Source organism: Callorhinus ursinus, unplaced genomic scaffold (assembly GCF_003265705.2).
Source record: "Callorhinus ursinus isolate GAN/ISIS: 27379988/994484 unplaced genomic scaffold, GSC_fseal_2.0 scaffold1, whole genome shotgun sequence".
NCBI lineage: Eukaryota > Metazoa > Chordata > Mammalia > Carnivora > Otariidae > Callorhinus > Callorhinus ursinus.
In genome coordinates, this window is record NW_027397063.1 from 113,703,094 (window position 1) to 113,730,481 (window position 27,388).

At 48.3% G+C, this 27,388-nt stretch overlaps 1 protein-coding gene across 8 annotated transcripts in view; it reads right to left on the bottom strand.

The window, feature by feature from the left end:
* The window catches only part of MRAS (muscle RAS oncogene homolog), a 53,530-nt gene that overhangs the window by 7,944 nt on the left and 18,198 nt on the right, over positions 1 to 27,388 (bottom strand). For 6 of the 8 annotated variants that reach the window (XM_073899501.1, XM_025881687.2, XM_073899496.1 and 3 more), the window contains exons 2-4: positions 22,000 to 22,210; positions 2,583 to 2,736; positions 1,136 to 1,235 (exon numbers count right to left, since the gene is read on the bottom strand). In XM_073899501.1, the coding sequence (XP_073755602.1) occupies positions 1,136 to 1,235; positions 2,583 to 2,736; positions 22,000 to 22,192 (447 nt within the window). In that variant the 5' untranslated portion in view covers positions 22,193 to 22,210. Of the gene's footprint in view, positions 1 to 689; positions 764 to 1,135; positions 1,236 to 2,582; positions 2,737 to 21,999; positions 22,211 to 27,388 lie in introns of all 8 variants that reach the window. The other 2 variants (XM_073899522.1, XM_073899527.1) reach the window with 1 other exon arrangement.

A 27,388-nucleotide genomic window follows, 5' to 3' on the forward strand; every position in this document is an offset into this window, starting at 1 on the left:
CTTGCCGAGCCTCAAACTCCTGCCTTAGGGCCTTTACACTGATTATTCCCGCAGCCGGAACATTCTTTCCCCAGAGATCGGCAGGGCTTCCTCCTCAGCTCCTGTGAGTCCTTGCTGAAATGCACCCTCCCTATAGCAAGGCTTTCCCTGACCACCCTATTTGGAAAAGCATCCTCCTCCACCTTACATTCCTGACCCCCTTCCCTGATTTACTTTTCTCCATAGCACATGTCACACTGTAATTTGCTTGGTTTATTATCTGTCTCCTGTCATTAGAAATAAGCACCATAAAGCCAGGAGTTTTATTTCCCAGGGCCTAGGGCAGTTACACGAACATGAGAATGGACGCAGAAGGCAGAGACAAGCATAAGCAACTTGCAGGGAGCCCCCTTCCCCTACTCACAGAGCTGGGCCCACCGGGCAGAGGGAAGGGGCAGCCTTGCAGCAGACCTCCCAGCAGGCAGAGTGGACTTCTACATAACTGACCCATGAGGCCGGGGGCCTGGGTTGTGCCTGTGTGGGGGAGGGGTGGGAAGAAGCCCGGTGACCCCACCCAGCACATTCAGAGGGCAAAGGGGCAACACAATGAACTGAGAAAAAAAGAAAACAAAGATGTCCACTGATATTCACTGTGCGGCCTGGGCAAACCTCAGTCTGACCAACTGTAAGATGGGCATCATGGTACCTACCTCAGCATGTGGTGCTAAGGAGCGATCGCTCCCCATAGAACAGGGCTCGGTGAACTGCCGCTGGTCCGATGATTCTGAGCATAATCAGGCAGCTGGCTCAGAGAACTCGATAGAAGCCAGCCCTCTGCACAGCCCAGGGATGAATCTGCTGTGTTGGGGGCCAGGAGGTGGCCTGAACACCAAGCTCGCAGGCCACTGTGAAGGGACCTGGACCCCCCCATCAGAGCTCCTCACGACCGAGAAGAGGGTGCTTTCTCTCGGGTCTGCTGTTTTGTTTCACCACAGAGCCCTCATCACCTACGCCCTGCCAGGCCTCTCTGCGGGATCTAACCCACTACCCAGGAGGCCCGAGGTCCCGCAGGAGTGATGGGCACAGCCTTCTACACAACCCGGACTGCCCAGCACATCTACACACACGTGCACACACCCGCATGCACGCCACCTACATTATGTTTGGTCGCCATTTCTTTTCCTTGCTCCCTGGTGATTTTCCTCAAATGCATCAGATCGACCTTGTTGGCGACAAGGATCATCGGAAAGGACTCTCTGGGGAATAAAGGAATAGCAGCTCATGAAATTGCACTGCCCTCACACCTGCTGAAGGCAACACAGCCACACCTCAGGCATAAGGCAGCCCACGCTGCCTCCCCAGTGGGCCTGAGGCTGACTCCTGAGTCCCTTTTCCTCCGCGTCTCCAGGCAGGGGAAGGGGGCCCCGGGACTGTGTCTTGGTTTGGAGGTTTCGGCTTACTGCAGGGAGAGCAAAGAGGTCCCCCCTTGCCCTGCCCCCGGGGAAACCCCTGGCTCAGCACCATCAGAGAGGGCTCCCGAGAGGCTGCTGGGCAGGGGGCTGGCTTCCTGGATCTGCTGCCTCTCATCTCCCTCCCATGCAGGGCTGCTGCGGGCCATCCGCAGGGGCTGGGAAAGAGCCCCAGGGCCGGTCTCTGGTATACGGGCCGGCACTCAGTAAATGGCGGCTGCAACGGCAGGATGGCTCCCAGGAGAGGAAGGGTGGAATCAAAAGGCACGCGTGCCTTAAAAGAGTCCCATCAATGCATGTGGCCATATTGCTGTCCAAAGGTGAAAGAAATGCCAGTCTTACAGCATCTTTAACATCACTGGGCATTTTCATCTAAAAAATTCATAATTTAACAGGTGAAAAATAATACTTTATTATTTTCCCTTGCACTTGGGTTAGCCAAAAGGTTGAATATTTTCCCTACTTTGGAGTCATTTATGTTTTCTCTTTTGAAATTCCCATAGTCAGGGGCTTAACTTCTATCTATGGCTCTGAGTTTTATGTATATATGTGAGTGTGTATCCCTTTACCTGGTAAAATTATTAACACTTTGCCATTGGAACAGGTGTTAACTGGATTTTTCTGAATTTACTGAGATTTGTTCAAAGCTTGCTGTTTTCTTAATTAATTTGTCCTTTTACTCTCCTATGTGGCCTCTTTAAGAGCCAATTAACTGAAAAGACCAGTTAGGCTTAAAAGAAACTACAAATTATTTAATTACTCCATATCATGCTAAGGAAAAAAAATGAGCCTTTAATTAGGGGCTTGTAAATCTCACAGTCAAATGTGATGTAACCACTTACAATGCATACTGGAGAGGAAATTCATTTTTTCTTTGAACGTGATAAAATTTGGTTAAATTGGGGCCATCCGTGGGGACTGTTTAGGAGAGATGGGAGGGGGCTGACTCAAGGCCCCGGAAGCAGTTTGGCCCTGCGGAAAGAGCTGGGGTAGGAGGCGGAGGGACCAATGTGTGAATTCAGCTCTGCCCCTCTGTGTTTCAGCTTTCACCTGAGACTCTGAGAGACAGACAGACAGACACACAGAGGCCGCTCTGAGCCAGGAGCTAGGACGTCCTGGCCCAGCTGCCCTTACCTGTCCTTGACGCGCAGGATGAGCTGGTGGAAGCGGTCCACATGCTCGAAGCTGGCCTTGTCCGTGACCGAGTAGACGATGAGGAAGCCATCCCCCGTGCGCATATACTGCTCCCGCATGGCGCTGAACTCCTCCTGCCCGGCTGTGTCCAGAACTGGGGTGGGATGAGGCCACTCAGGGGCTGTCACCACCCACGGTGGAGCTCCCAAGGCCTGCAGACCCCCATGCTGCTTCTGCTGTCTCCAGGGTGGCTCCAGCCAAGCTGGCCCCATGAGAGGCTGCACGACTTTCCTGGGCTGAGGTGTAAGGGACCCAGCAGGGCCTCACACCTCCACGTGTGAGGCCCTAACAGACTCCTTTGTGGACCTGCTGATTCCAACCTACTTGCCCCCTGGGACTTAACTGTCTACAGAAAAGCCTCATAAAGCCAGTGATCAGCTCTGCCACAAAATCCCTCTGGGCGCGCCACACCCGGGCTTGGATCCCTGCTGGTCCTTACAAACTGATTCCTAGGGAAGTTACCTGACTCTCTGAGCCCCCTTTCCTCTTATATAAGATAGAAACAATGCTTCTACCTTGCAGCCTCTAGAGAGGAGAGCCCCAGGACATGCACTGGGGAAGCCCTGAAAAGGCTGGTCAGGTAGGGTCCTCAGTCCCTGTGTGGACAGACAGCAGGCAGGCCGCAGGGGAGGAGAGGCCTCTGAGAGCCAGGATCACTTGGCCCTAGGATGGGGCTGTCACAGGGTGGTAGGAAGGGCTGGGGAGAAGGAGGGGGGAACCGTCTCAGCAAAGGCTCTCTTCCCAACACATCCATCCCCCTCTCCCTCCCTCCACCCCGTGGACTCCTGAAGCCCACACTCCTTCAGCTTCCTTCCTGCTGAGATAAAATCCTCCCCCCAGGCTGTTTCAGAGTGGTCACAGCCACTGCTGGGGGATCTCCTTTGAGATGCATGGGCCTGACCCCCTCAGGCCTGCTAAAGCCCCTCAGCATCCTGCAAACCCCTGCTCACCATCCAGCCTTTCCCATTTCCTAGCTCACTCTACTCTCTGACAGACCCATTTTCCTTCTCCCTGGAGGCAGTGGAGCTGATGGCTCTAGATTTTGGAGCCAGATTCTGGGCTGAGTCTGGTTCTTCATTCCTAGAGTATGATCCTGGGCAAGCTCACTTCTCTGTGCCCTTGTTTCCACAATGAGGATCCTAAGGGTTGTTTTAAGTTAAAATACTAACACCCAGGGCACCTGGGTGGCCCTAGTCAGTTAAGCATCTGCCTTCAGCTCAGGTCATGGTCCCAGGATCCTGGGATTGAGTCCCACATCAGGCTCCTTGCTCAGCCGGGAGTCTGCTTCTCCCTTTCCCTCTGCCTGCCACTCTGCTTCCCTCCCCCTGCTTGTGCTCTCTCTCTCTCTGTCAAATAAATAAATAAAATCTTTAAAAACAATACTAAGACCCTTAGAGCAGTGCCTGACACAAAGAAGCCCTATAGGAGGGTCTGGTGAGAGCTTGTTCTCCTTACCTGGGGTGCTCTCTCCACCTCTAGGCCATCCCCCAACCACCCCTCCTCTCCTGCTCCCCTTACCTTGGCCAGCTAACTCTGACTCATTGCATTCTGCTGCCTGAGCTCCCGGGGACTCTCCCTACCCCTGTACAGACCCTTTATGGCACACTGTCCTTCCTGCCCATTTAAGAGGCCCTCAGTTGGACTGTCAGCTCCAGAGGTAGGGGCCTGGTCTGCTTGGAACCTGGCACACCAGCACTCAAATAGTAGCTGAATGAATAAATGAATGTGAAGTCTACCCAATTTTGTTCATTCATTCATTCACTGAAGAAATATGTGAGAGCCTACTATGTGCCAGGCAGTGTTCTAGGCACTATAGATCCAGAGTGAATGAGACAAAATCCTTGCTCTCCTGGGCCTCACAATCTAGTAAGAAGATTGGCGAACAAATGAATGGGTAATATAATTTCTGGTGGAGTACATACTGTGAAGAACAGTATAGCCAGCTGAAGGTTATTGGTGGAAGTTGGTGTCACGTTGGGTAAGGACCAAGGGCAACTAAATAAATCCCACTGGCAAAACAGATGAAAATGTCATAGATTTGGCTGAAGGGATGGGAAGGTGAACAGAACAGCAGAAGACATTCAGGTGATATGTAATTAATGGATTCACAGATTTTGAAGGTGTGTATTGTCCAAAACTAAAACTAGAGATCTAGGATATGTGAAAATATGATCGTTCAGAATTTTAAAAACCCAATTCAATGGGGAGCTGAAAGTCAAAATGAACCCTCTGGAAAGGGAAAATGGTTACTTTACATATTGATTGCCTTAAAAATAATATTATCCATGCTTTCTAAAAGAATTCTTGGAGGAAATACTTCAGCAGAGTGAAAAATAGATCCATGAAAGAAAAAGATGAGTGGTATTATAAACAATGATAAACAAGGAAGACAGCCAAACCTGAGTTAAGTTTAAATAAATGTCATTACACAATAGAACTAAAATCTATGATGATCCATATGCGAGGTTAGGGGCTGGGAAAAAGTAAGTTACTACTAAATTTGTTGCCTCACTTGGGAAGAGGCTAAAACTAATAATTACATCCAGATGTTGATAGAAAAAATAGAATTATACACACACAAACACATGTATGTACATAGAATAACCACTAGAAATAAAACTCAAAAGTTCCTAGTCATCAGAGGGGGAAAAAAAAAGAACAAAGTAAATGGGACCAATCCAACAAAAGGCAAAAACAAACTACACAAAAATCAGAAGGCTAAAAAAGGAGACATGCAAGAAGATGGCAGATGTAAATCTAACCATGACTAACAGCGGTAAAGGCAAACGGGTTAAATCTACCCATTAAGGCAGACACCCAATACAAAATCCATTTGTCTGCTACTACAAAAGACACATATAAAACACAATGACACAGAAAGAATGAAAAGTGAAAGGGTAAAAAAGGATATGTCAGCCACATGCATCCACAAAATAGGATTCAAGGCCAATGCATTGAACAGGACAAACCAATGTATTTATAATGGGAAAAAGTACAAGCACCAAGAAGTGCCAAAGTCATCAATCATAAGCATGTAAGAATGTTGCCTAAAATACACATGGATAAAAACCTGATTTTTAAACACAGTAGGTATAGACAAATCCCATAATCACCATGAGAGAACTTGAACAGGCCTCTCTTAGAGAGCCAGAACAATTGGCCCCCTGAAAAGTAATGATCTAAATAATGCAATTTTAAAACTTAATCTGAGAGGGGTGCTTGGCTGGCTCAGCTGGAAGAGCATGCGACTCTTGATCTCAGGGTTGTGAGTTCGAGCCCCATGTTGGGTGTAGAAATTACTTAAGTAAACTTAAAAAAAAAAAAAACGTAATCTGAGAGAACAAACTTTACATTCAAACAGTAAATAAGCATTTTCAAACGCACATGAAATCGTCACAAAAGTTGGTCACATATTAGGTCATAAATAAACATTTCAACAAATTCCAGAAAGCAAATGTCACATGGGCTATGTTTTGCTTATATGCAATAAGTTCAGAAATTAACAGCAACATGAATATAAAAACTATCCACTTAGAAGTTTAAAAAGCTATACTGCTCTATAATGCTCTAGTTAAAGAGAAAAGCAAAGCAGAAATTACAATTTAGAACTGAACAACAATGAACAATAATAAAACCTCTGGTTTGAGGCCAAAGTGGTACTCAGAGGAAAATTACAGCTTTAAATACACTTCCAAAAACGAGAGAGACTGAAAATTATCTAGGCATTTAAATTAAGGGGCTAGGAAAGGAAAAATAAAACCAAAGAAAGAAGAAATCGTCAATGAAAGTAGAAATTAAGAAAATGAGAGGAAAGAAAAGTAGTAGATATCTAAAAATCAAAAAAGCTGACTTTTGAAAGGACCAATTAAAAAAAAAAAAAGCTTTTAGCAATTCTTACCCGAGACAAAAGAGAAAAAAGACTAATAAGCCTTTGGAACGAGGAAAGGCCTATGACTATGGATCTAGACATATATTTAATTCGGAGAGAAAACTAGATACAGTTTCATAGCAAAAAAGTTTCAATTTTGGATGAAATGTATAATTTAAGAAAATATAAATGAACAAAATTGGCTCAAGAAAATGTATAAAACCTGAACAGGCCAATAATTATCCATGAAATCGAAGAGACAAATCTCCCCCATGAATGGCACAAAGCTCTTTTTATTATCTACCTATAAACTGCTCCAGAGCCTGGAAAATAAAGGAACTTTCCAGCTCATTGTAACAGCCTAAGCATACTCCTAGTAACAAAGCGGACAGGGGTGGCATGTGGTTGTGGGGTTAACGGCCAGGCCCGTCCCACCTTCCGGGGACAGGAGCAGCCTGCGTGTGGGACGCAAAGAGGTGCATTCTGTCATCCATTTGCCAACCCTCTTCTAAACACCTATTCAGTGCCCACCACTCTGCTTGGTACTTGGGGTAGTTAAAGAATAAGCGGCATCTCGCTATCAAGGTACTTAGAGGCTAGCTGGGCTGGTACTTAAAGAAAGATAACACCATAGGACAGAAAGTGATTACATACTATGGGAAAATCTAGGTCAGGCAGGGAGGTCCCTTCAGCTTGGAGGGATAATGCAAGGTTTTCGCCAAGAGGGGATATTGATCCTGCCCTTGAAAGAACAGCATTTGACATCAAAAAGATAGGGTCTGGGGAAGGCCTTCCAGGCAGAGAAACAGCATGAGCAAGGGCCTGGAGGCTGGGAAGAAAAGGGGGTCGGTGTGCTGGCATAAAAGCTCTGTGATGGGGGAGCAGGTGGAAGAGAGGAGACAGAGAGACTAGAGGCTGGGGCTCTTGGATCCTGAACTAAAATCTTTGAACTTAGTGGGTGCTGGGGATCTACCAAAGGTTCAGAGAGGGAAGAGATGTAGTCAGAGGCGGGTGAGTGTGGCAGCCAGAGAGGGAGGAGCCTGGAGGGGGAGGCTGTGAGGAGGTGGAGGAGGGGCCAGGGCAGAGGCAACCGGGGCATCAGTGAAGGCAGGTGCGCCTGAGAGGCAGAGGAAACAGTGAATGGGGAGACACTGAGGACACAGGACACAGGGAATGGGGGCCGAGGGGAGAGAGGAGAGTGGAGGGCGCCGTGGAAATTCTACACCTTGGAGCCCCAGCAGGGCAGGTGCAACCTGGGAGGGACAGACGTGGGGGCTGAGCTGGGCCTAGTCTGGTTTGGGGTTCGTGCCCCCCTCCACACACATACACCTGGAAGTGCCTGGGCACAAGCCCCTCGTCAGCGGCTCTGCCTCCCAGGGAGGCTGAAGATCCCGGGCATTGAGGCTTTAAGAAATTATGATGCCGCCTGCATTTCCCATCCTGATGTCATGAAGGTAGGAGGACTCCGGAGACAGAAAGTACTAGTCACTGTGGGAGAAGAGGTGTTGTGCCAGTGTGTGTGTGGGAAAGAGAGAGACAGAGAGAGAAGATGGCAGAGAGACACAGCCAGAGGCAGCCGGACTGTGGAAGGAGGGAGAAGAGAGACAGAGTTTGGAGACAGAGGGGGTCGGTGCTGTGCACCTGTCTGCCCTGCCCCAGTCTCCCCACCCAGAGGTCGACGGGGCCAGCTGTGCAGCAGAGGAGGGTGTAAGTGGAAACCCCGAGGCTGCTCTTAGATCTTGCGGATTTCAGAAGCCCAGCCCCACAGGCTGGCATGGCACCGGGCCCCCGGCAGGCGGGCAGCCAGCGTGTGGGGGCAGCAGCCTGGGTCCCGGCTGAGCCCTCCTCCTTGCCCCATCCCCTCTTCCTCTTCCTTCTTCTCTGCCTCCTCTTCTTCTTCCTCCTCAGGGCTGCCAGAGGGAGGCACGCCCCGGCACGGGCTCGGGGCTGGGACACTGGCGGCAGCCCAGGGTACAGTCTGAGCTCTTTGGCTGAAAATAGTCCTGCCCACCATGTTCCTACTGGCAGCAGACACCGTGCTGGGTTTTCTACACACACACGCCCTCTGAATCCTCCTCGTGGCCTCTAACAAATGCGGAAACTGAGGCCCAGGGAGTTGAAGGGATCTGCTCAAGGCCACACACTGGGAAGGAGGCCACTCCAAGTTCCCCAAGGCCCAGCTGTCCCTGCCCATCCAGTCTTTTATCTTCAACCAGAGGGTGTGGGTCTGGCCACCCACAACCAGCCGGGCTGTGTCTCGATTCCAAGCCTTTGCACAAGCCATGACCTCCAACCAGAATGGCCTCTCACCAGCCACCCCAGCCTCCCCGCACCTTCCCCCAGCATGGCTACACTCTGCCTCCTCTCCTGAGAGCCCCAGCCCCTGACCTCTGTCTTTGAACCCGTCCTATTTTGTGTGTCCTGGGTTCTGTGAGTTCTGTGGGTTTTTCCGAGTCAGTGCCTCTAGGCCTGGCTCAGCTCCCCACCGTGGGGTGGAGCTCCACAGGGGGGTTGGGAGGGGAGCCGGGCTTTCATTTCCCTGCGTTTCTCGAAAGCTTCAGCACCCAGGGCAGGTTCAAAAAATACTTGCAGGATGACTAGACAAATCATGTGCGTACTATAGGAAATGCAGTTGCTGTGTTCAACCAGCCCTTGCCAGCTTTACGGGAAATCATGAAAAAGTGACTTTTTCACTTGTGTAATGCACCCCTCATGGTGAGGTAAGGACTCTGGAATATGAAACAATACAGATGACAATTTCTAGAGATAAAATGTCTCCAAGGACCATGCCTCCTGTTTTCTACCTTTCTCTAATGCACAGGACCATGGTGGGAGGTAGGAGTGATCATGCCCATCTTACAGGGCAGTCAGGTGGGGAAGCCTATGCTCTTCCTAGGAGAAGACTCAAATAAAAATATGGCACATAGCTGAGCATGGGTAGTGATGAGGGCACTTGACTATTTTTCTTATGTTCTCCATTCTGGGTAAGAGTGTGTATGGAGTGGGCTGGGTGCCAGGTAGAAGGGCTAGACCCATTGACCGTGCACTGTTTCCAGAAAAAGGGCTGCTTTCTTCTCTGTAGCACTGGCAGGGTGTGGAAAGCCACGCCACTCGGGACTCTCTAAGGGGGAGGGGGCTAACTCCTGGGGCGGATGTGGCTGGCTCCCTGGCAATGGGGGCGCTTCCCTCTGGCAGTGGCCCCAGCCTCGACTGACTTCAGGATGGCATCAGGGGAGAAGTGCTGGCCACCAGCCCCAGGGGATGCTTACTCCCGAGGCCACCCTCCTGCAGCTGGGGGAATGGTGTGAGGAGGCCTTGGGATACCCCTTCAATGAGGTCCCTAGATTTCCTGACTTGGTAAACACATCACATGTGTGGGTGCACATTATTTCAAGGAGAAGGTCCATGGCTTTGTGGAACTCTCAGAAGAGCTGGGAACACCCCACCCCCAAACAAATGTCACTTTTAGGGAGAGAAGAGAAGAAAAGAGAGAGGGGGCACTAGGGGGTCTCAGCTGTGTCACCAGGAACATCCCAGAGAGAGAGGGTAGCCTGGGAGGGGCCTGCCGATGGACAGAAACGGGGAGACAAAGCGCTGGCCTACAAGCCCATTTCCCACAACCACTCAGGGCGTGGGGGGAGGCAACATTTCACAGGTGACCTGCTCAGGTTCACACTGCCAGAGAGCAGGAGAGGCAGATTAGAATACCAGGCTGTCTGGGGCCAAGCTTTGCTCTGCTCCTGGCACCAGCCTGTCTTTGAGCGAGGAGCCAGCAGGGTCCTCAAGGCCTGTGAAGGAGGGGGTGAGGACAGAACAGCTGAGGTCCACAGAGACAGAAGACAAAGGCCTGGAGGCGATACTTCTGACACCCACCCCACCTGCTTACCCCAAACCCTCCACCTACTCCACACCTGCCCCTGCGTGGCCACACAGAGCTGGGAGGAGAGGGCTTATGGCTCTGCACCTGGCTCCCTTTAAAGTCCTAGCACCAACTTCTGGGACCCTTCGAACACCCAACAAACCTGAACACATCTCCATCCAGTCTTCTCCCACTCCCGGGGCCACTGCTTCCCACCGCCTCCTCTCCTCCAGCCTCCACTCCCAGCTGAGGGTGTGAAACAGAGATCACCAGCTAAATTCCACGAGCTTCCAAATCAACCCACCTCCCAGACAGCGGGAGCCTCACACACGGCAGGAGGCAGGCGCATCCACTGCAGAGAACAGTTTCGAGTTTCCTCAAAAAGCGAAACGTGGAGTTACCATTTGACCCAGCTGTTACATGCCCAGGGGCGTACCCAAGAGAAGTGAAAACATAGCCACACAAAAACTTGCACAAGAATGTCCAAAGCAGCATTATTCCCAAAGGCCCAAAGTAGAAACAACTCAAATGTCCAGCAACGGATGAGTGGATATTATTCACGTCTAAAAAGGAATGAAATTCTGATACGGGCTACATGATGATGCACCTTGAAAACAGTCCACAGAGTGAAAGAGGCCAGTCTCAAAGGCCGCTTACTATATGGTGCTGTTTATATACATGAAATGTCCAGAACAGGCGAATCCGGAAAGACAGAGTAGATCAGAGGTTTCAGGGGCTGGGGTAGGGGGAGGGGAGAATGGGGAATAAGCTTTCCAGGGGGAGGTGATGGAAATGTTGGGGAATCCGTGGCGACCCAAGTGATTGTTGGTTTGTGAATCCGTCAGCAGTTGTGAATCGACCAGCAGTTGGTCTGTGAATCGATCAGCAACTGTGTGTATGCACTAAAAAATACTTGATTGTATACTTTACAGGTGAGTTACATCTCAATTAAAAACACTTGTAGGAGGACTCCCCCCCCTTTTCTCTGCAACACACGCCACTGTCTTCTTGCTGTGGGGGATGACCTGAGCCTGCTCCTGTCCAAGACCACGCCCTCCAGCGGGCACTGGGTCCCGTCCTCTGTCACCCAGACAAGGACACTGCTACTATTGGGGCCCCTCCCCTCTCTGGCATCACCCATTTCTCTTTTGGTTCATTTCCACCAGTATGTAAACATACTATAATTTCTCTCGCCTAAGAAAAAATAAAGTCAAAAAAATTAAGAGTGGAAAGCCCGCCCCTTGAGCTCACATCTCCTTCCAGCTTCTGTCCCTTCTCTGTTCCTCTTTATAGGCACACCCCTTGACTTGTCTGTTCTCACTGCCTGTTCTTCCTCCCCTCCACTCTCTCTTGAACCCACTAGAATCAGACTCTCATTGCTGGTCACTCTATCAAGACTGGTCTGGTCAAGTCACCAACGACCTCCGCATCACTAAATCCAATGGGCACGTCTCAGGCCTCATCCCTCTGGGCCACCTACTGACACCAGAAGTGGTTGATGGTTCCCTCCTGGTTGGAAAGCCTTCTCCACTTGGCCTTGGGACATCACTCTTTCTCGGTTCTTCTCCTACTGAAGTGACTGGTCGTACTCTGTCCCCTCATCTCCTTACCCTCTAAACGATGGTGGGTCCCCACACTCAGTCTCAGGACCCTTTCTCTAAGCCACGTTCACTTTGTTGGCCATCTCTCAACTCATGGCTTACATGTCCACTCCCAAATGTCCATCTCCGGCCTATACATCTCTCCTTACCTGCCCTTACTCCAGACTCCAACGTCCAGCTGCCTGCTTGACTTCTATTTGTATGTGAGAAAGGCATCTCAGATTTAACGTGTCTAAAATTAAACTCTTGATTCTCCCACCAAACTTGCTTTTCACCAGTCTTCCTAATGTTGATAAACATAACTATTCTACCAGTTGTGCAGGCCAAAGACTCTTCCCTCTCTACCCGCACCTCATGCCATATACTCGATCCACAAATCCTGTTACTTCCTCCTTCAAAACACATCAAGAAGCTAATTCCTTCTAGCTATTTCCTTCAGCGGTGCCCTAGTCTGCCTGGCTTCTTAACTGGTCTCCCTGATTCTGCCCTGGTTCCTCTATGGTCTATTCTCCACTCCTTTTAAAATATCAGACTATGTTCCTCCTCTACCCAAAACCCTCCAATGGCTTCTTATTTTTCTACGTTGACCTATGAGACCAGTGCCTCCCAGCTCTCTCTCTGACCTCTCCTATTAGCGCTCCCTCATTTGCTCTGTGCCCTGGACTCCTACCTATTCCCCCAAAAGGCCAAGCACACCCCTGCCTCTGGGCCTTTGCACCTGATGCTCTCTCTGTCTGAGATTCTCTTCCTTCAGGTATAAGTACAGCTTTATCCTTCACATCTCTGCTCCAATATCACCTTATCAGGTGCTTTGGACATTCTTGCACAAGTTTTTGGGGGATATGTTTTCATTTCTCTTGACCAGCCTATGTAAGAAAGCAACCCCTTCCTCACTGTTTCCTTTACCTTGCCTTATTCTCGTTCCAATTTTAGTATATGTGCTGCCGAAGCGAGCACTACCTTGCCTTATTCTCTTTCATAGCATTTATTACCACTGGACACATTACGTATTTGCTTATGCTCTGTCCCTCCCATTCTAACATAAGCTTCATGAGAGCAGGGACTTGACTTTGTCAAATGCTGCATCCTCAGAGCCCAAAAGAGAGCCAGGCACATGGTAGGTACCCAGAAGTATTTGTTGAGTGAATTAGCGAATTCACCCATGTACACAAAACTCAGGGGCCAATCCACACATCGCTGGAGAGGAGAGGTGGTAGCTCCAAGTCAGGGGCTCAAGCCTCACTCCTGGAGCTTTCCAGAAGCAGGCAGACGGGTTGGTGGTCTCTCATCTGCAGGTGGGATAAAGCCTATTCTTGAAAGCACAAAGCCCCCATCATAACTAGGACTATAAATCATATCAGAACAATCACAGCAATGATAGGCATCTCCTGAGGTCTGCTATGTGCCAAGCCCCTCACAAGGTACCTTATTCCTTCCCTCCCCCGGTAAATAGGTGCCAGCGCCAGGCTGGCATTGGAGATACGATGGTGGGCAAAGGACACAGTCTCTCCCTCAAGGAGCTCATCCTTTATATTGCTTCATTTACGTTCTGCAACAACGCTGAGGGTGTATCCCATCTGAGACACAAGCCCCACCAATGAGGGCACATGGTCTTGGTGCAGAGGCTGTCCGTGCCTGAGGGAAAGAAGAACTCACACCTAGGGCAGGGTGACAGCAGGCTGGCAGTGGCCGCACTGGGGCCTGGGGGCAGGTGGCATCATGCTATGCACAGGCGGATAGATAAGATCTCAAACTTATTAACCTGGCTGGTGCACTCAGCCCAAACAGGTCACGGGACAAAGAGCAATCGGCATGAAGTTCTGAAGTCAGGGCAAAACCCAAAAGTAACTGCAGGAGTATAGGACCTGTCAGCAATGTGAGAGGAACCCCACCTGGGGCTTGGGGTGCAAACCCCCAGACTGACTCCTGGCTGTGCTGTTTGACGGGGGTTGGGGGAGGGGTGCGCGTCGCACACACACCGTCATCACGCAGCCTTGCTGAGCTGACTCTAGGTCACTGGCTGATGGAGGCTCCTCAGCTCCCAGCCCAGCAGGTGGGGTTTAGCTGGCACAGGGCAAGAGTAAGATCCTTTGCTTTGGGGTCAGAGGAAAGGGGCTCTAATCAGCTGTGTGACCTTGGCCATGCTATTACCCCTCCCTGAATCTTGGTCCTTCCCTGCAGGGCCCTGACTGATCAGAGGGCTGCGGGACAGGCGCTGGAGCAGGAGGGAAGGGCCCTTGGGGACAGAGGACAGCGGTGGCAGCGACCTTCCAATGGCATGGACGTAGTTCACCATCTTATCAAGTCGTAGGGCAGTGCTGGTGCCCACTGGTGGAGGCCTGGCTATGCTCCCCTGGAAGCTGGAGACGCTAATCTCCATGTGGCAGAACCGTTACAAGGAGGAAATAAAACAATCCCTGTAAACCTCTGAGCACAGGCTCTGGCCTTCCAGAAAAGTCTGGTCAGGAGGAACTGCTCCCACTGCCATGAACGGGAAGGAGCCACAGTGAGAGAGGGTTTGGGAGGTCGATCTGGCTTTAGTGTACCAGGAAGCACTGCCCTAGGCAGCTCGGAGGTCAGTGAGTTGCACGTTACTGGAAGCATGCAAGCAGTGATGGCTGATGGAACCAGGATAAAGGGTCAGGCAGAGGCCCGCAGGGCTGGATTTCATAATCTGAGGCCAGTGGCCATGTTCTCTCATAAAGGAAAAAAGGGAAATTCCTCCCACATCACTGCCAGCGGGGAAAGGGGAGGATGGCTGGGCAGGTGGAAGGATAGGCCCGCTCTGCGGGTACCCCATTCTTAGTTGGGGGAGCCATGGGGAAGTGCTTACTCAGAAGCTGGCCCCCCAAGTAAAGCCTCTAGACCAGAAAAATACACTCAATAAAGGTTCCTTTTGCTCTTGCTGCCCTTCCAATGTCCTCCTTCCCTCCCCCTCCCCAGAAAGAATGTGGATTCAAGTGTTCAGGGAAAAGCCAGGTCCAGGCCACTCCAAGAAGACAACAGCACTTGTGTCTGAGGTTTGGGCAGAAGCCAGGTGGAAACCTCCCAGCTTCTGAGGGTGCAGGAGAAGAGCTGGAGCTTTCACTCTTTGCAAAGACCTAGCTGTTGCTGGGGAGAGTGGGGGACAGAGAGGCTGCAGAGCTGGGCCCAAAAGCCCCTAGTGGGAAGAGGTGTCAGGGGATTCAGGGCCCACTGCTGTTCTCTGTTGGTGGAAGGAAGATGCAAGGCTGGGCAGAGGGCAGGACTGGGAACCATAGAAGAGGGAAGGCTCAGAAACACCTGCCCCTACTGTAAGTGGGCAGAGGATGTGGTCCACCTCCTGCAGGACCAAGGTCTGGGTCAAAGAGGAGGCAAGCAGGACAGGGTGCGGAATGTGCCCTGCGGAGCCAAGAGGCCCCAGGCCTGGCTCTGCCTCTAGCTAGGTCCGACCTCGGGTGAGCCCCTTCTCCCCCTGCACCAGTTTCCTCAGGTGTAAGGTGAGGGGGGTGATACCATAGAGCTCGGGAGCCTTCCGGCCCTAGCCTAACAGAAAAAATAGGCACACGAGAACTCCAAGACACAACATCTGAAAGCATGGATTAGAATAGATCTTTGTACACTCACGTGCACAGCAGCATTTTTCACAATAGCCAGAAAGTGGAAACAGCCCCCGTGTCTGTTGCTGGATGAATGTGGTATATATACATACAGTGGAGTAGTATTCAGTCTTTAAAATGAAGAAATGCTGACCCACGTTATAACACGATGAACCTTGAAGACACTGCGCTAAGTGAAAGAAGCCAGCCACAGGAAGATGAGTCCCATGCGTGTCCGCATATGTGAAGTACTTAGAGTGGTCAGCTTCAGAGGGACAGAACGTGGCGCGGTGGTTGCTGGGGCTGGGGGAGGGCAGCGGCAGTTATTGTGAGTGAGCTCGGAGTGCCAGTTGGAGACGAGTAAGTCTGTGGACCAATGGTGGTGGTGACTGCAGAACAGGGTGGATGGACTTAATGCCGCAGAGCTGTACGCTTAAAAATGGTTACAATGGTAAGTTTTGTGTATTTTACCACAATAATAAAAAAAAAAAACAAACCCAAGAATAAATGCAAAACTTCAAGACTCTGCCTAAGGCTTGGTTCTTCCCGATGGCGTGAAACCTGAGCACTGGGGTGGGGTGAGTCCCGTAGCTGAAAGCCAGCGTGAGGTGGGGTCCAGAGTCAGAGGCCAGATGAGAGAGGGCTGGAGAGCCGGGAGATGGGGACGCTGATGCAGGCCCACAGCAGAGAGGTGGGCACCAGACACTGAGGAGATATTTCCAGAAATGCGCCTGCAACAGTGACAGGGGAGACGGGGGCCCCAAAGCCCCGGGGGGTAGGGGAGAACTCAGAGCAGGCTTGCTCCAAAGCCTGGGGGTCCCAGACACTGGGGAGCCCGGCCGCTGGCCCTTGAGGTCAGCTGCCTCCTGTATTTTAGATTCTGGGAGAACCAGGGCAATGAGGTCCCTTCAAAGAAAGCAAGAGACAAGTTTGTAAGTAAGCTGGAAACTTGTGAGAATCCTCAGTGTGGCAACCACAGAGAAGGCTTTTTGAGCAAGCTGAGGAAGAGCACCCGGCCCTCTGAGGGGCCTTGGGCGAGCTGTAAGAAGGCCAGGTGAGGGTGTCTGTTGATCCTGATAATCCAGGCCACACTCCCCCCTCCCCAGGATTTCAACGTCCATTCCCAGAGGCACAGGGATCAGTGTGTGAGGTGGGAGAGGATTTTCCCACCCAACGAGACTACCAGAGAATCCAGGACACAAAGGGGGAGTTCAAGCCATTGCTAGCTATGTGAATCTCTCCGTGCTCTATTTTTATGACGATAACAACAGTAGCTAGCGAAACAGCACTGTAAGGATTAAAAGAGAGCACAAAGTGCTTAGCATAGGGTTTCCGCAGAGTAATTGCTCAATAAATATTAGTACTGCCTATATAATTCTCCTCCGCCTCCTCCTTCTCATCATGCTCAGGCTGCCATGTTTTTGCTCTTTCCGAATATGGAAGAAGAGCAACCCCAGAGTTCAGAGCACTTGGAAGGCATCCCAGGCTTAGGGCTTCCCCCAGGATGGTATGGCCTCCAGGGAAGCAGGATGTCCGGGCTCTGGATGCCCCTGGGAAAGTCCTGTCTATTTCAGGACTGCAAACCACCCCAGGAGAGTCCAGCCCCAAAAGGTGTCAGAGTTACATTCATGCCTAAATACAACCAGCCTTTGATTAAAGTTCCCAAAATATGGGGCATCCTTTTAAATGCCAGATTAATATTTAGCTGTAATGTTTTAAGCCTTCCTTTTCTTAATACAAGACCTAAATGAGTGGGGAAATGTACTAATCTGGGAATCTGGTATCTGTGCCTGAGGCAGGCACTGGGTGGACAGTGCCCTAAATTAGGCTGGATTCAGTGGCAGGTTTAGAGGCATAGCACCCAAGGGGAGCCCAGATGCTTCAAACAAAAGCTTTGCAAGTTCATGCTTATAAAGTAATGCTTTGGCCATGCTTCCCTTTTCCCTGCTGTTGCAGCTGCTATAAATGTTATCACAGGGGCGCCTGGGGGGCTCAGCCGGTTAAGCGTCTGCCTTCGGGTCAGGTCATGATCCCAGGGTCCTGGGATAGAGCCCTGAGTCGGACTCCCTGCTGCTTCCCCTGCTTGTGCTCTCTCACTCTCTCTCTCTCTTAAATACATAAATAAAAATATTTAAAAAACAAAAATAAAATCACAAAATCTTCCTAAAAATCACCCTTGGAAACTTTTTTCCCCTCAGAAACTAATCTAATACCCAGAGTTACTTTAAGAAGAAGTTCAAGAAGTCAATATGGCTATATAGAGAAATAATATTTATTGAGCTCAACTGTGTACCAGGCATGGTGGTACTCTCTCCTATATGCATTATGCAACATTTCCCAGAATGTTTTCTGTGGAAATAGCCCAGAATGATATGCAAAATGTGGTCTTCTGGGAAACCCTATGGACAATATATCCTACCAGTATATCTCCAATATTATGTTTGTATATGGACGATTCTTTTAAGTCCCACAGTAAAGAAACTGTTTATATTTCCTTAACTCAGTATATCTCAAAGTGTGGAATATATGTGAATGGGTAATGCATGAGATGAATTTAGAAAGTGCATAAATGTAAGTTTTAAATTTTAATGGTTATATATATTTATCATATAACACAACTGACAGATCAAACCTGTGACTGCACATACATTCTTCAGGACACATTCATTCATTCATTTCACACACATTTACTGAGGACCTGTATTCTAGACACTGAGAATAGAGCAATAAATAAAGTCCCTACTCTCAAAAATTTATATTTTATTGGGGAGCAATGAAAACTCAAACAAATAAACACATTGAACAAATATAAATATATGTTCAACAGTAAAAGGTAGAATAAAGAAAAAGAGTTGTTCAGGGGGACAGAATGATGGTGCTTTTAAAAATTAAGATACAATTAAAATACCATAATATTCACCCTTTTTTTATAGATTTTTATAAATAAATAAAAAATAATAAATAAATTGGACAGAGAGAGACACAAAGAGAGAGGGAACAGAAGCAGCGGGAGAAGGAGAGGGAGAGAAGCAGGCTCCCCGCTGAGCAGGGAGCCCGATGTGGGGCTCGATCCCAGGACCCTGGGATCATGACCTGAGCCGAAGGCAGACGCTTAACGACTGAGCCACCCAGGAGCCCCATAATATTCACCCTTTTTAAAATACACAATTCAGTATATATACAAAGTTGTCACATTTTTTTTTTTAAGTGATGATTTGGTACTGGTTCTGACCAAGATGGAGTAACAAGGACCAGATTTATCTTCTCACCTCAAACAACCACAAACCAGACAAAATGATAGACATCCATAGAACGCACCCAACAATGGCAGAATACCCATTCTTTTTGTGTGCGTATGGACTATTTAGCCAGAGAGACCAAGTCCTGGCTCATAAAACAAGCCTCAATGAGTTTTAAATAATATACTGTATGTTCTCTGACACAATGAAAATAAAACAGAAGCCAATGACAGAAGAATCTCTGGAAAATGCCTAAATATACTTGAAAACTAAATGTTTCTAAATAACCTATGGGTCAAAGATGATTTCAAAGGGGAAATTAGAAAGTATTTTGAACTGAATGGAAATGAAGACACAATGTATTGGAATAGGTGGGATGCTGCTAAAGAAGCAGTTGGGGGAATTTGTAGCACCAAATGAATATCTTGGAGAAGAAGAAATGCTCCAGTCAGTGGCTTCAGCTTCCATTTTAAAAAGTTAGAGAAGAACAAATTAAATCCAAAGTAGGCAGACTAAAGGAAATAATGCAGGTAGGAGTGGAAATCACTGGAACCAAATGGGAAAAGTCAAAGGACTCAAGAGCTAGTTCTCTTTTGAAAATCCATGGTATTGCTCCATCTCTAACCTGCCTGATTAGGGAAAAGGGGGAAGATACAAATTAACAATATCAGGAAAGAGAGAGGCAACATCACTACAAACTCTACCGATATTAAGAAAATAATAAGAGAATATCATGAACATCTTTATGTCAATAAATTTGGTAACTCTGATGAACTGAACAACTTTTTGAAAGACACAAACCACCAAAACTCACTGGAGAAGAAACAGATAACCTGAATAGCCTTACATTTATTAAAGGAATTGAATTTGAAGTTAAAAATTTTCTGACAAAGGAGACTCCAGCCTCAGATGTCCTCATAGGTGAATTCTACTAAACATTTAAGGAAGAAATAATACCAGTTTTGTTCAAACTCTTCCAGAAAACTGAAGAAGAGAGCATACATCTCAATTCATTCTGTAAAGCCAGCATTACTCAGACATGACAAGAAAACTACAGACCGATATAGCTCTCAAGAACATCAACACAAAAATTCTAAACAAAATTTTAGCAAATCAAAGCCAACAATATGTAAAAGGATAATACATCATGGTCAGGTGGGATTTATCCCAGGGATACAATGTGGGTTTAACATTAGAAAAATTAACGTGATTTGCCATATTGACATACTAAAAAAGAAATACCATCTGAGTATCTTAGTAGACACAGAAGAAACATTTGACAAAAGCCAACATCTGTACCTCATAAAAATTCTCAGCAAACTAGAAATAGAAAGGAACTTCCCCAACCTGATAAAAGGAATGTATAAAAAACCTACAGCTAACATCATACTTAGTGCTGAAAGACTGAAAGAAAGCTTTCTCCTTAAGATCAAGAACAAGACAAGTATGTCTTTAGTCAGTAAAATAAGGCAAGAAAAAGAAACAGAAGCCATCCAGATCAGAAAGGAAGAAGTAAAACTATCTTTACTCACAGACATGACCATCTCTGCAGAAAATCCAAAGGAATCTACAAAAAAGCCACTAGAACTAATAAGTGAGTTTAATAAGGTTGCAGGTTACAGTTAATATACAAAATGCTCCTGTATTTCTGCATATTAGCAACAAAAATTGACAAGTGAAATGAAAAACCAATACCATTTATAATACAGATTGTAGATATAAATCTGACGAAACATGTAAAAGACCTATGCAAGAAAATCTGCAAAAACAATTGATGAGAGAATTAGAGAAGACCTAAAAATATGGAGGAATACAGTGTTCATGGGTTGGAAGGCTCAACATTGTTAGGATGTCAATTCTTCTCAAATCTATAGATCTACAGATTTAATACAATCTCAGTCAAAATCTAAAATTTTTGAATTTAACTGATTTGAAAATTCATACAGAAATGCAAAGGACCTAGACGGGCCAAAGCAATGTTGAAAAAGAACAAAACTGGGGATTTAATGGGACATTATTTTAGGACTTATTATAAGGCTACAGTTATCAAGACAATGTGGAATTGATGCTAAGAGAGACAGATCAAACGGAATATATGGGCAACTAATTTTCATCAAAGGTACAAAGGCAATTCAGTGGAGAAAGGACAACCTTTTCAACAAATAGTGCTGGAATAGTTGCATCTCCATATACACACGAACAAAATAAAACTAAACTAAACTTTGTTCCATACCTCACACCATATACAAAAGTTAACTCAAGATGGATCATAAACCTAAACACAGAACCTAAAGCCATTAAACTGCTAGGAGAAAACCTCTGTGACCTTGGGTTAGGCAAATACTTTAGACACGACACCAAAAGCACAATCCATAAAAGAACAAACTGATAAATGGGACTTTCTCAAAATTACAAACTCTAGTCTTTGAAAGACACTGTTAAGAGAATGAAAAACATGCCACAGATTGGAAGAAAAAATTTGCAAATCACATAGCTGACAGAGGACTTCTATCCCAGTGGCTTTCCAAGCTCCCCTCCTACAATGACAGTCTATCCCTAATGGTTCTTTGTTTAAGAGACAGTATAAAGTCCTAACCAGTAAGAATCTGGAGCTGTGGTTCTCTACTTTAGCTTCACCTGGAAGGCTTGTTAAAACAGACTGCTGGGCTCCACCCTCAGAATTTCGGAATCAGTAGAGCCTGAGGGTTTTCATTTCTGATAAGCTCCCTGGTAATGTTTAGGCTGCTGGCCTGGATACCACAATTTGAGAACTGCTCATCTAGACCAATTTAGACTAAACTTGAAACAAAGTCAAATGCAAGATTTTCCCTCCAAGTGAAAATAAACTATGCTCACTAAAAAATAATTTATCCCCCACCTTCTTTTTTATTAGCTGGAGACATCTGTAAGTGCTAATCAGCGCTTCTGATCAGCAAGCAATAACAAACATGACATCACTGAGTTGGCATGATTCTAGCCTTGCCTCTTTGTTGAATACACATTTTGGTTTCCACAAAGCTGTTCAGAATTAACCCTGGAAAACATACACGGCCTTATACCAGCCATGTCACAATGACAACATGAAAGAAGCCATCCGGCCCCAGTGAAGCTCATCAACTTCCTTTGACCCTCCGTCATCCCCCCCACCCCCTTCCCCACCCACTACATCCCCCACCCCCCACCCCATTGTAGGGCTGCCATCTGGGTCTCACCGTCCAGGATGGCCCATTGATTGTCAATCTCTGTGTGTTTCAGGTAGGAGTCTTCAATGGTGGGGTCATAGTCAGGCACAAAAATCTTCTGGAAAAACTGGATGGTGAGGGCACTCTTGCCCACACCCCCATCTCCCACCACCACCAGCTTGTACGTGGGGAGGTTGTCACTGGGGACAGCACTGGTTGCCATGTTTACGGTAGGTCAGACCTGGGGAGGCAAGACATGTGTAATGAGGCCAGGGGCTTTTTCCTTTCCGACCTTATAGAGTAATAAATACTCCCAATTATATATTGATTCAGTCATTTATTGAATACCAACTATGTGCCGCACCTGGTCTTGGGGACACAGTACTACTAGACACCATGAGGCCTTTAACAAGTACAGCCAAAAGCCATGTCAAAGAAGCATTTCGACCACTAAAGTCTGCCCTATTCCCATACAGGTAAACATGTGGGTGCTAGTCCGAGCAGGGATGGCACCTTTTACATCAGCTCTGGCCATGGGCCTGCTGTGCCCAGAAGGATTTGAGGTTGCCTGAGCTAAGGGAAGGTTGGCCTTAACAGCCTGGTGCACCAGAGTTCAGGATCTCCACGTCCACCCCCCCCTGGAATTTAGTGATTGTGGCTACTTTCCCTCAGTCTCCTTGCCCTTTGTCATGCAGAAAGTTGTGCTGGAATCTCTTGGCATCTGGTCAACCCCTGTGTTAGCTTGGCGGGAGGAAGAGGAGGAGCAGGGCTAAGTTTTGTTTTAATGATGTTGAGTCCAGCTAAGGCAGTGGTTCTCAACCAGGGGCAATTCTGCCCCCAGGGACATCTGCAATCTCCGGAGATAATTTTGGTTGTTAAAACCAAGTGGGTATTACTGGCATCCAGTCAGCAGAGGCCAAGGCTGTGGCTACACATCCTACAATGCACAGGGCGTCCCCCACAACACAGAATTATCCATCCTAAAACGTCAATGGTGCTAATGAGCTAAGGTGACTAGGCAGGAGCCAAAAATGTGGGGCCAGGATTCTAAAGGATAATTGAGCCTTAACAGATAAGGGCTGATTGTGAAAAGGTGACAGCAGAGAAGCAAAGAGTGATCTTTGGAAGCAGCATCATAAAGTGGCAAGGAGGAGAGGGAGGCAGGGAGCACGGAAGGAGTGCTCAGCCCAGGGATCTGGGCTGCTAACTGTGGGCCCCTCCGGGGTGCCAGGGAGAACAATGCCCCCTCCTGCTATGGCGACACTCCCGGGTAGCATGAGCACTGACCTGGTGCCAAGAGGGTGCAAGCTTGATCCTGCCTCACGGTACTAGAAAAGAATCTCTGCACAAGCTGGGAGGCAGAAAGGCATGGCACAGGTGTGACGGGGACACTCAAGGGTGCGGACTGGGTGTCCTGTGTGCCTCACTGCTGCTTGGGAAGGCCATGCCGAGCCATACCTTCCTTACCTATCAGATGAGAGGGCTGGATTTTTTTTTTTTTTTTTACAGTTATTTGCAGCTCTAAAAGAGTCCCCAGTTCTAGAGAGCAACAGAAAGGGTGTTAGACCCAAGTGTGGGTTATGTGGCCACACTGATTTGCATGGGGCTACGGGAAAGAGTCATTGCAAAAATGCTCTGCAGTTACTGAAACTTGATGTTGACATTTAGGATTTCCTTGCATCGTGAGGAGGTATAGGTGCCTGTATACACTGCGGGTGAGCATGTAAATCTGTCCCGACTGGATTGAGAATACACTCGCATAATTATATCAAAACTTAAAATGACATACCATCTCTCGAAGCTATCTGGTATATGAGGATTCATTCTAGGAAATAATCAGACAAATGTACAAAGATGTAAAGAACAGGGGAAAATGGAAATCACTTAAATGTCGGGGGGGGAGTTAAAGAAAAAGTCAGCTACACAATGCAATACTATGCAGCCATGAAAAAGGATGACAGACCCTAACCTAGAAAAGTTTATATTATGCATGAAAAAAGCCCCAAACAGGCTGCAAAACCACAAGTACATATGATTGCACTTCCATGAATGAATCTATATGTCTAGATGTGGTTCTAGGCATAGAGAGGACTGGCAGATTTGGGGGCACTTTCTCAATTTTTCTCAACACTTGCTACAACAAGCTAATATTATATATGTATACTGGGAAAGTTTAACAATATTAAAATATTCCCACCAATGGGAATAAAGGTACAGCATAGGGAACATAGTCAATGGTACTGTAACAGCAATGCATGGTGACAGATAGCTACATTTGTGGTGAGCGGAGCAGAATGTATAGAGTTGATGAATCACTATGTTGTACACCTGAAACTAATGTAACATTTAAAAAAAATTTTTTTTTTAATGTTCCCGCCAAAATAAATGTTCCAGCTACCTAAAAATGTAGGACTCCGCATCCTTCAGGTAGGGATTTAAGCTCCTTTGGTGCAGGATATTGGGCCCAGGGGCCGGCTGAAGCCCCAGCATCTGGTGCCCTGTCTCCCTAAGTAGGGTAAAGGTGGGGACAAGTTGAGGCTTTGGCAAACTGAGCTCTCCCACATGACAAGGGATGGTGGTCCAAAGGGGCCACAGGGCAGTTGGAAGGAAACAGAAATGGGGAGAGGAGGGCAAGGGTCAGCTCCCTCTCTCCTTTGCCTCTCAGGTCAGGGGAACGAGGTGTCAGCCCCTCCTTACCCGCCATCTTGGCTGAGGGTGGACAGTGACACCGGGCCAGGGTGGGCATGTTTGCCTGTGAGAGAGGCTGTTTCTAAAGCTCCCTTCCATTCTCCGCTGGCAGCGACATGAATAAAAAATACTTGGTGGGTGGGAAGATATCAAGAAGGAAAATTATTTCTCTTGATTTTCTTCTCAAAATAAAACAAGATAAGAAATCTCCACTAGTAAGTATGATAGAGGACATGAACTGAATCTGAGTTGGTACTCAGACCAGCCACAGCAGAATCACTCGGGGACCTGCTTGCCAGGCAAGGCAGCTGCCAGGAAACAGACGAGGGGCTCCTTCCCTTCACAGAGTTCCGCACTCAGGGGTTGAGCCCCTGAGAGACCACAGGCAGCCAACTCGGGGTTCCCTCCCAACCAAGACTCAATGGAAGCAGGTTAGAATGCACAGCACAAAAATTGGACCGATCTCTTGTGGTGAAAAACCCTTTAGTGCTGCCCATCGCTGATGGGCCAAGTCCCGGTTCCTTCACTGGACATTCAAGGCTGTCACCGGTCACCAGTACTGCCTCTCCAGTGGTAGCTATGCCACAGCCTCTCACACTCTACTCGCTCTCCCAACCAGCTTTATGTTCGCCCAGTGTACCCTGGGGTCACACCGAGTCCTCTGCAGACCCCGAGGCCCCCTGGGAGAGCACATACCTCTTCACAGGTCAGGCCCGGGCCCAGGAATCACCTCCTATGGGAGGCACCTCCTTCTACTCTGCGCCCTGCAGTTCCTGGTGCAGAGGTCACCAGTACCCTTGAAACCGTCTACATTTAATGTGCACAGAAGGGCAGGGATGGCACCTCGTCCCTCTCTGTATCGCCAAAGGCTGGCAGAGCATCAGCAAGGAGCAAAAGGCTAGCTGAAGGCATTTCTGAACCACTGTCAGACCACCTACTAGCCACAGCATTGGGCCTGACCATGGAGAGGGCCAAGAGGCAACCCTCCCAGCCTCCTTCTCCCAAGTCAGACCAATCACACAGAAAAGCCCCCTGGAAGCAAGTGTGGGCCCAGGAAGGAAAGAAGGTGTTGCAGGGCCAAGAGAATGAGTCCAGAACCAGGCGCCTCCCCCAATTCATAAAGGCTCTTCTCCTGATGGACATGTTTTTCCAGGCTTTCAGCCTCCCCCCTAATAATCCCTGACTAAACAATGTCTTTTTAAGTGCAGAGGGCAGTCAAAATGCACCACACTCCTACAAAATAGGCTGGACTCAAGCGGTAAAGAGAAAGATTTTTTTTCAGTCACCACAGGCTATGACGAAAGACACCACAGGATAAAAAGTTGGTTGGTGGTTAAGGAGCAAACTGCTTACATTCACAAGACCCCCCTCCTCTCTAGACTATTCAACTAGAAGATCAGAGATCTTTCTAGATCTTTTTAGAGATCATTCCAGAATGTCGGTTCTTTACTTTTTGGGGGTCGTGGATGGCCCCTTTGAGGTGGGAGGGTAGTATAAGGTGGACCTAGGGTCTCTTTTTAAAGTTCCCCCACCAGTTTTCGATGCTAGATACTCTCCCACAGACCAGTTGGGCAAGTTACTGTTCACAGCCTCAGTTTCCTATTTGTAAGATGGGATTGATTAGAAAATTATACTTTGCAGGACTGCTTTAAGCATGAAATGAAAATGTATGAAATGTGCCCAGTTTAGAGAAGGTGCTCCAATGTTTGTTCCTGCGCCTTGTTTACTTTGTTCCCTGGAGAGACTCCCCCATCAGAAGTCCCGCTGCCACCTCAGCTCCATGTCAGGCAGGCCTGTGTGGGAACGTCACCCAACATTCAGAACGTTGTTTGCATGGGAAATGGCTCCGAGGTTCAGGCAGCCCCCTCCCCTCAGAAACCAACTTTTGGAACAGCTGCCGCTGGGCCCGTGGGCGGCTGAGCGCTGGTTCCCATGGCAACCACCGCTCCCAGCACCCCTCCCAGTCCACCGGCAGCCCAGCCCCTCACACATGCTGGAAACTTTTTCCTCAAAGGCAGCGTTGCTTCTTGGACAATTTTAATAACACGTATACAAAAACTTCGGGCATCTTTAACCAGAGAAATAAGCTTTTCTTGGCGGCTGTCTTTTGCTCCCTCTCTCTCTCAGGGTTAGCACCATCTTGCGAGATGTGAATTTTTGTTTCCTGAATGGCAGCTTCGTCTCCTCCAAGCAGTTCAGAAGCTCCGCCAGGACAGGAGCCACATCTCCTCATTCCCTTGCATTTTACAGGGCCAACACATGGGAGGCTCAGGGCCCAACACATTGACTGACCGCTGGATTCTGCCCCACGGCAGCCTTCTACCCATCCAGCCCTCCCTTGGGCCAAGAAGCAGGAGGTGATGCTCCTAGGAGGTGCGGGGCTGGATGGACAGATGACCCCAGAATAGCCTCTTCACCCAGCCATTTTCAAAGTATGCTGGGAGGGTTCCGAGACCTCCTGGGGACAGTCCTGTGCAAAGCCCCCCTTGGTTCTCCAGGGGGGGTGGGTGGCCTGGGTGGGGGGGTGTCATTAATAGCCTGTGACTGCAGTTAGGCCCCTCGAGTTCCATTCGTGTCTCTGATATGGACTGCCTGTATGACCTGGAACAAAGTTTCTTAACTTCCAGGAGCCTGCTTCCCCATCTATAAAACAGGAGAACAGGAGGCTCAAGAATGTGTGAGGCGCCAGTGAAGAAAGCTGAAAAGCCCCAGTAAGGGCGTATTTGCAGAC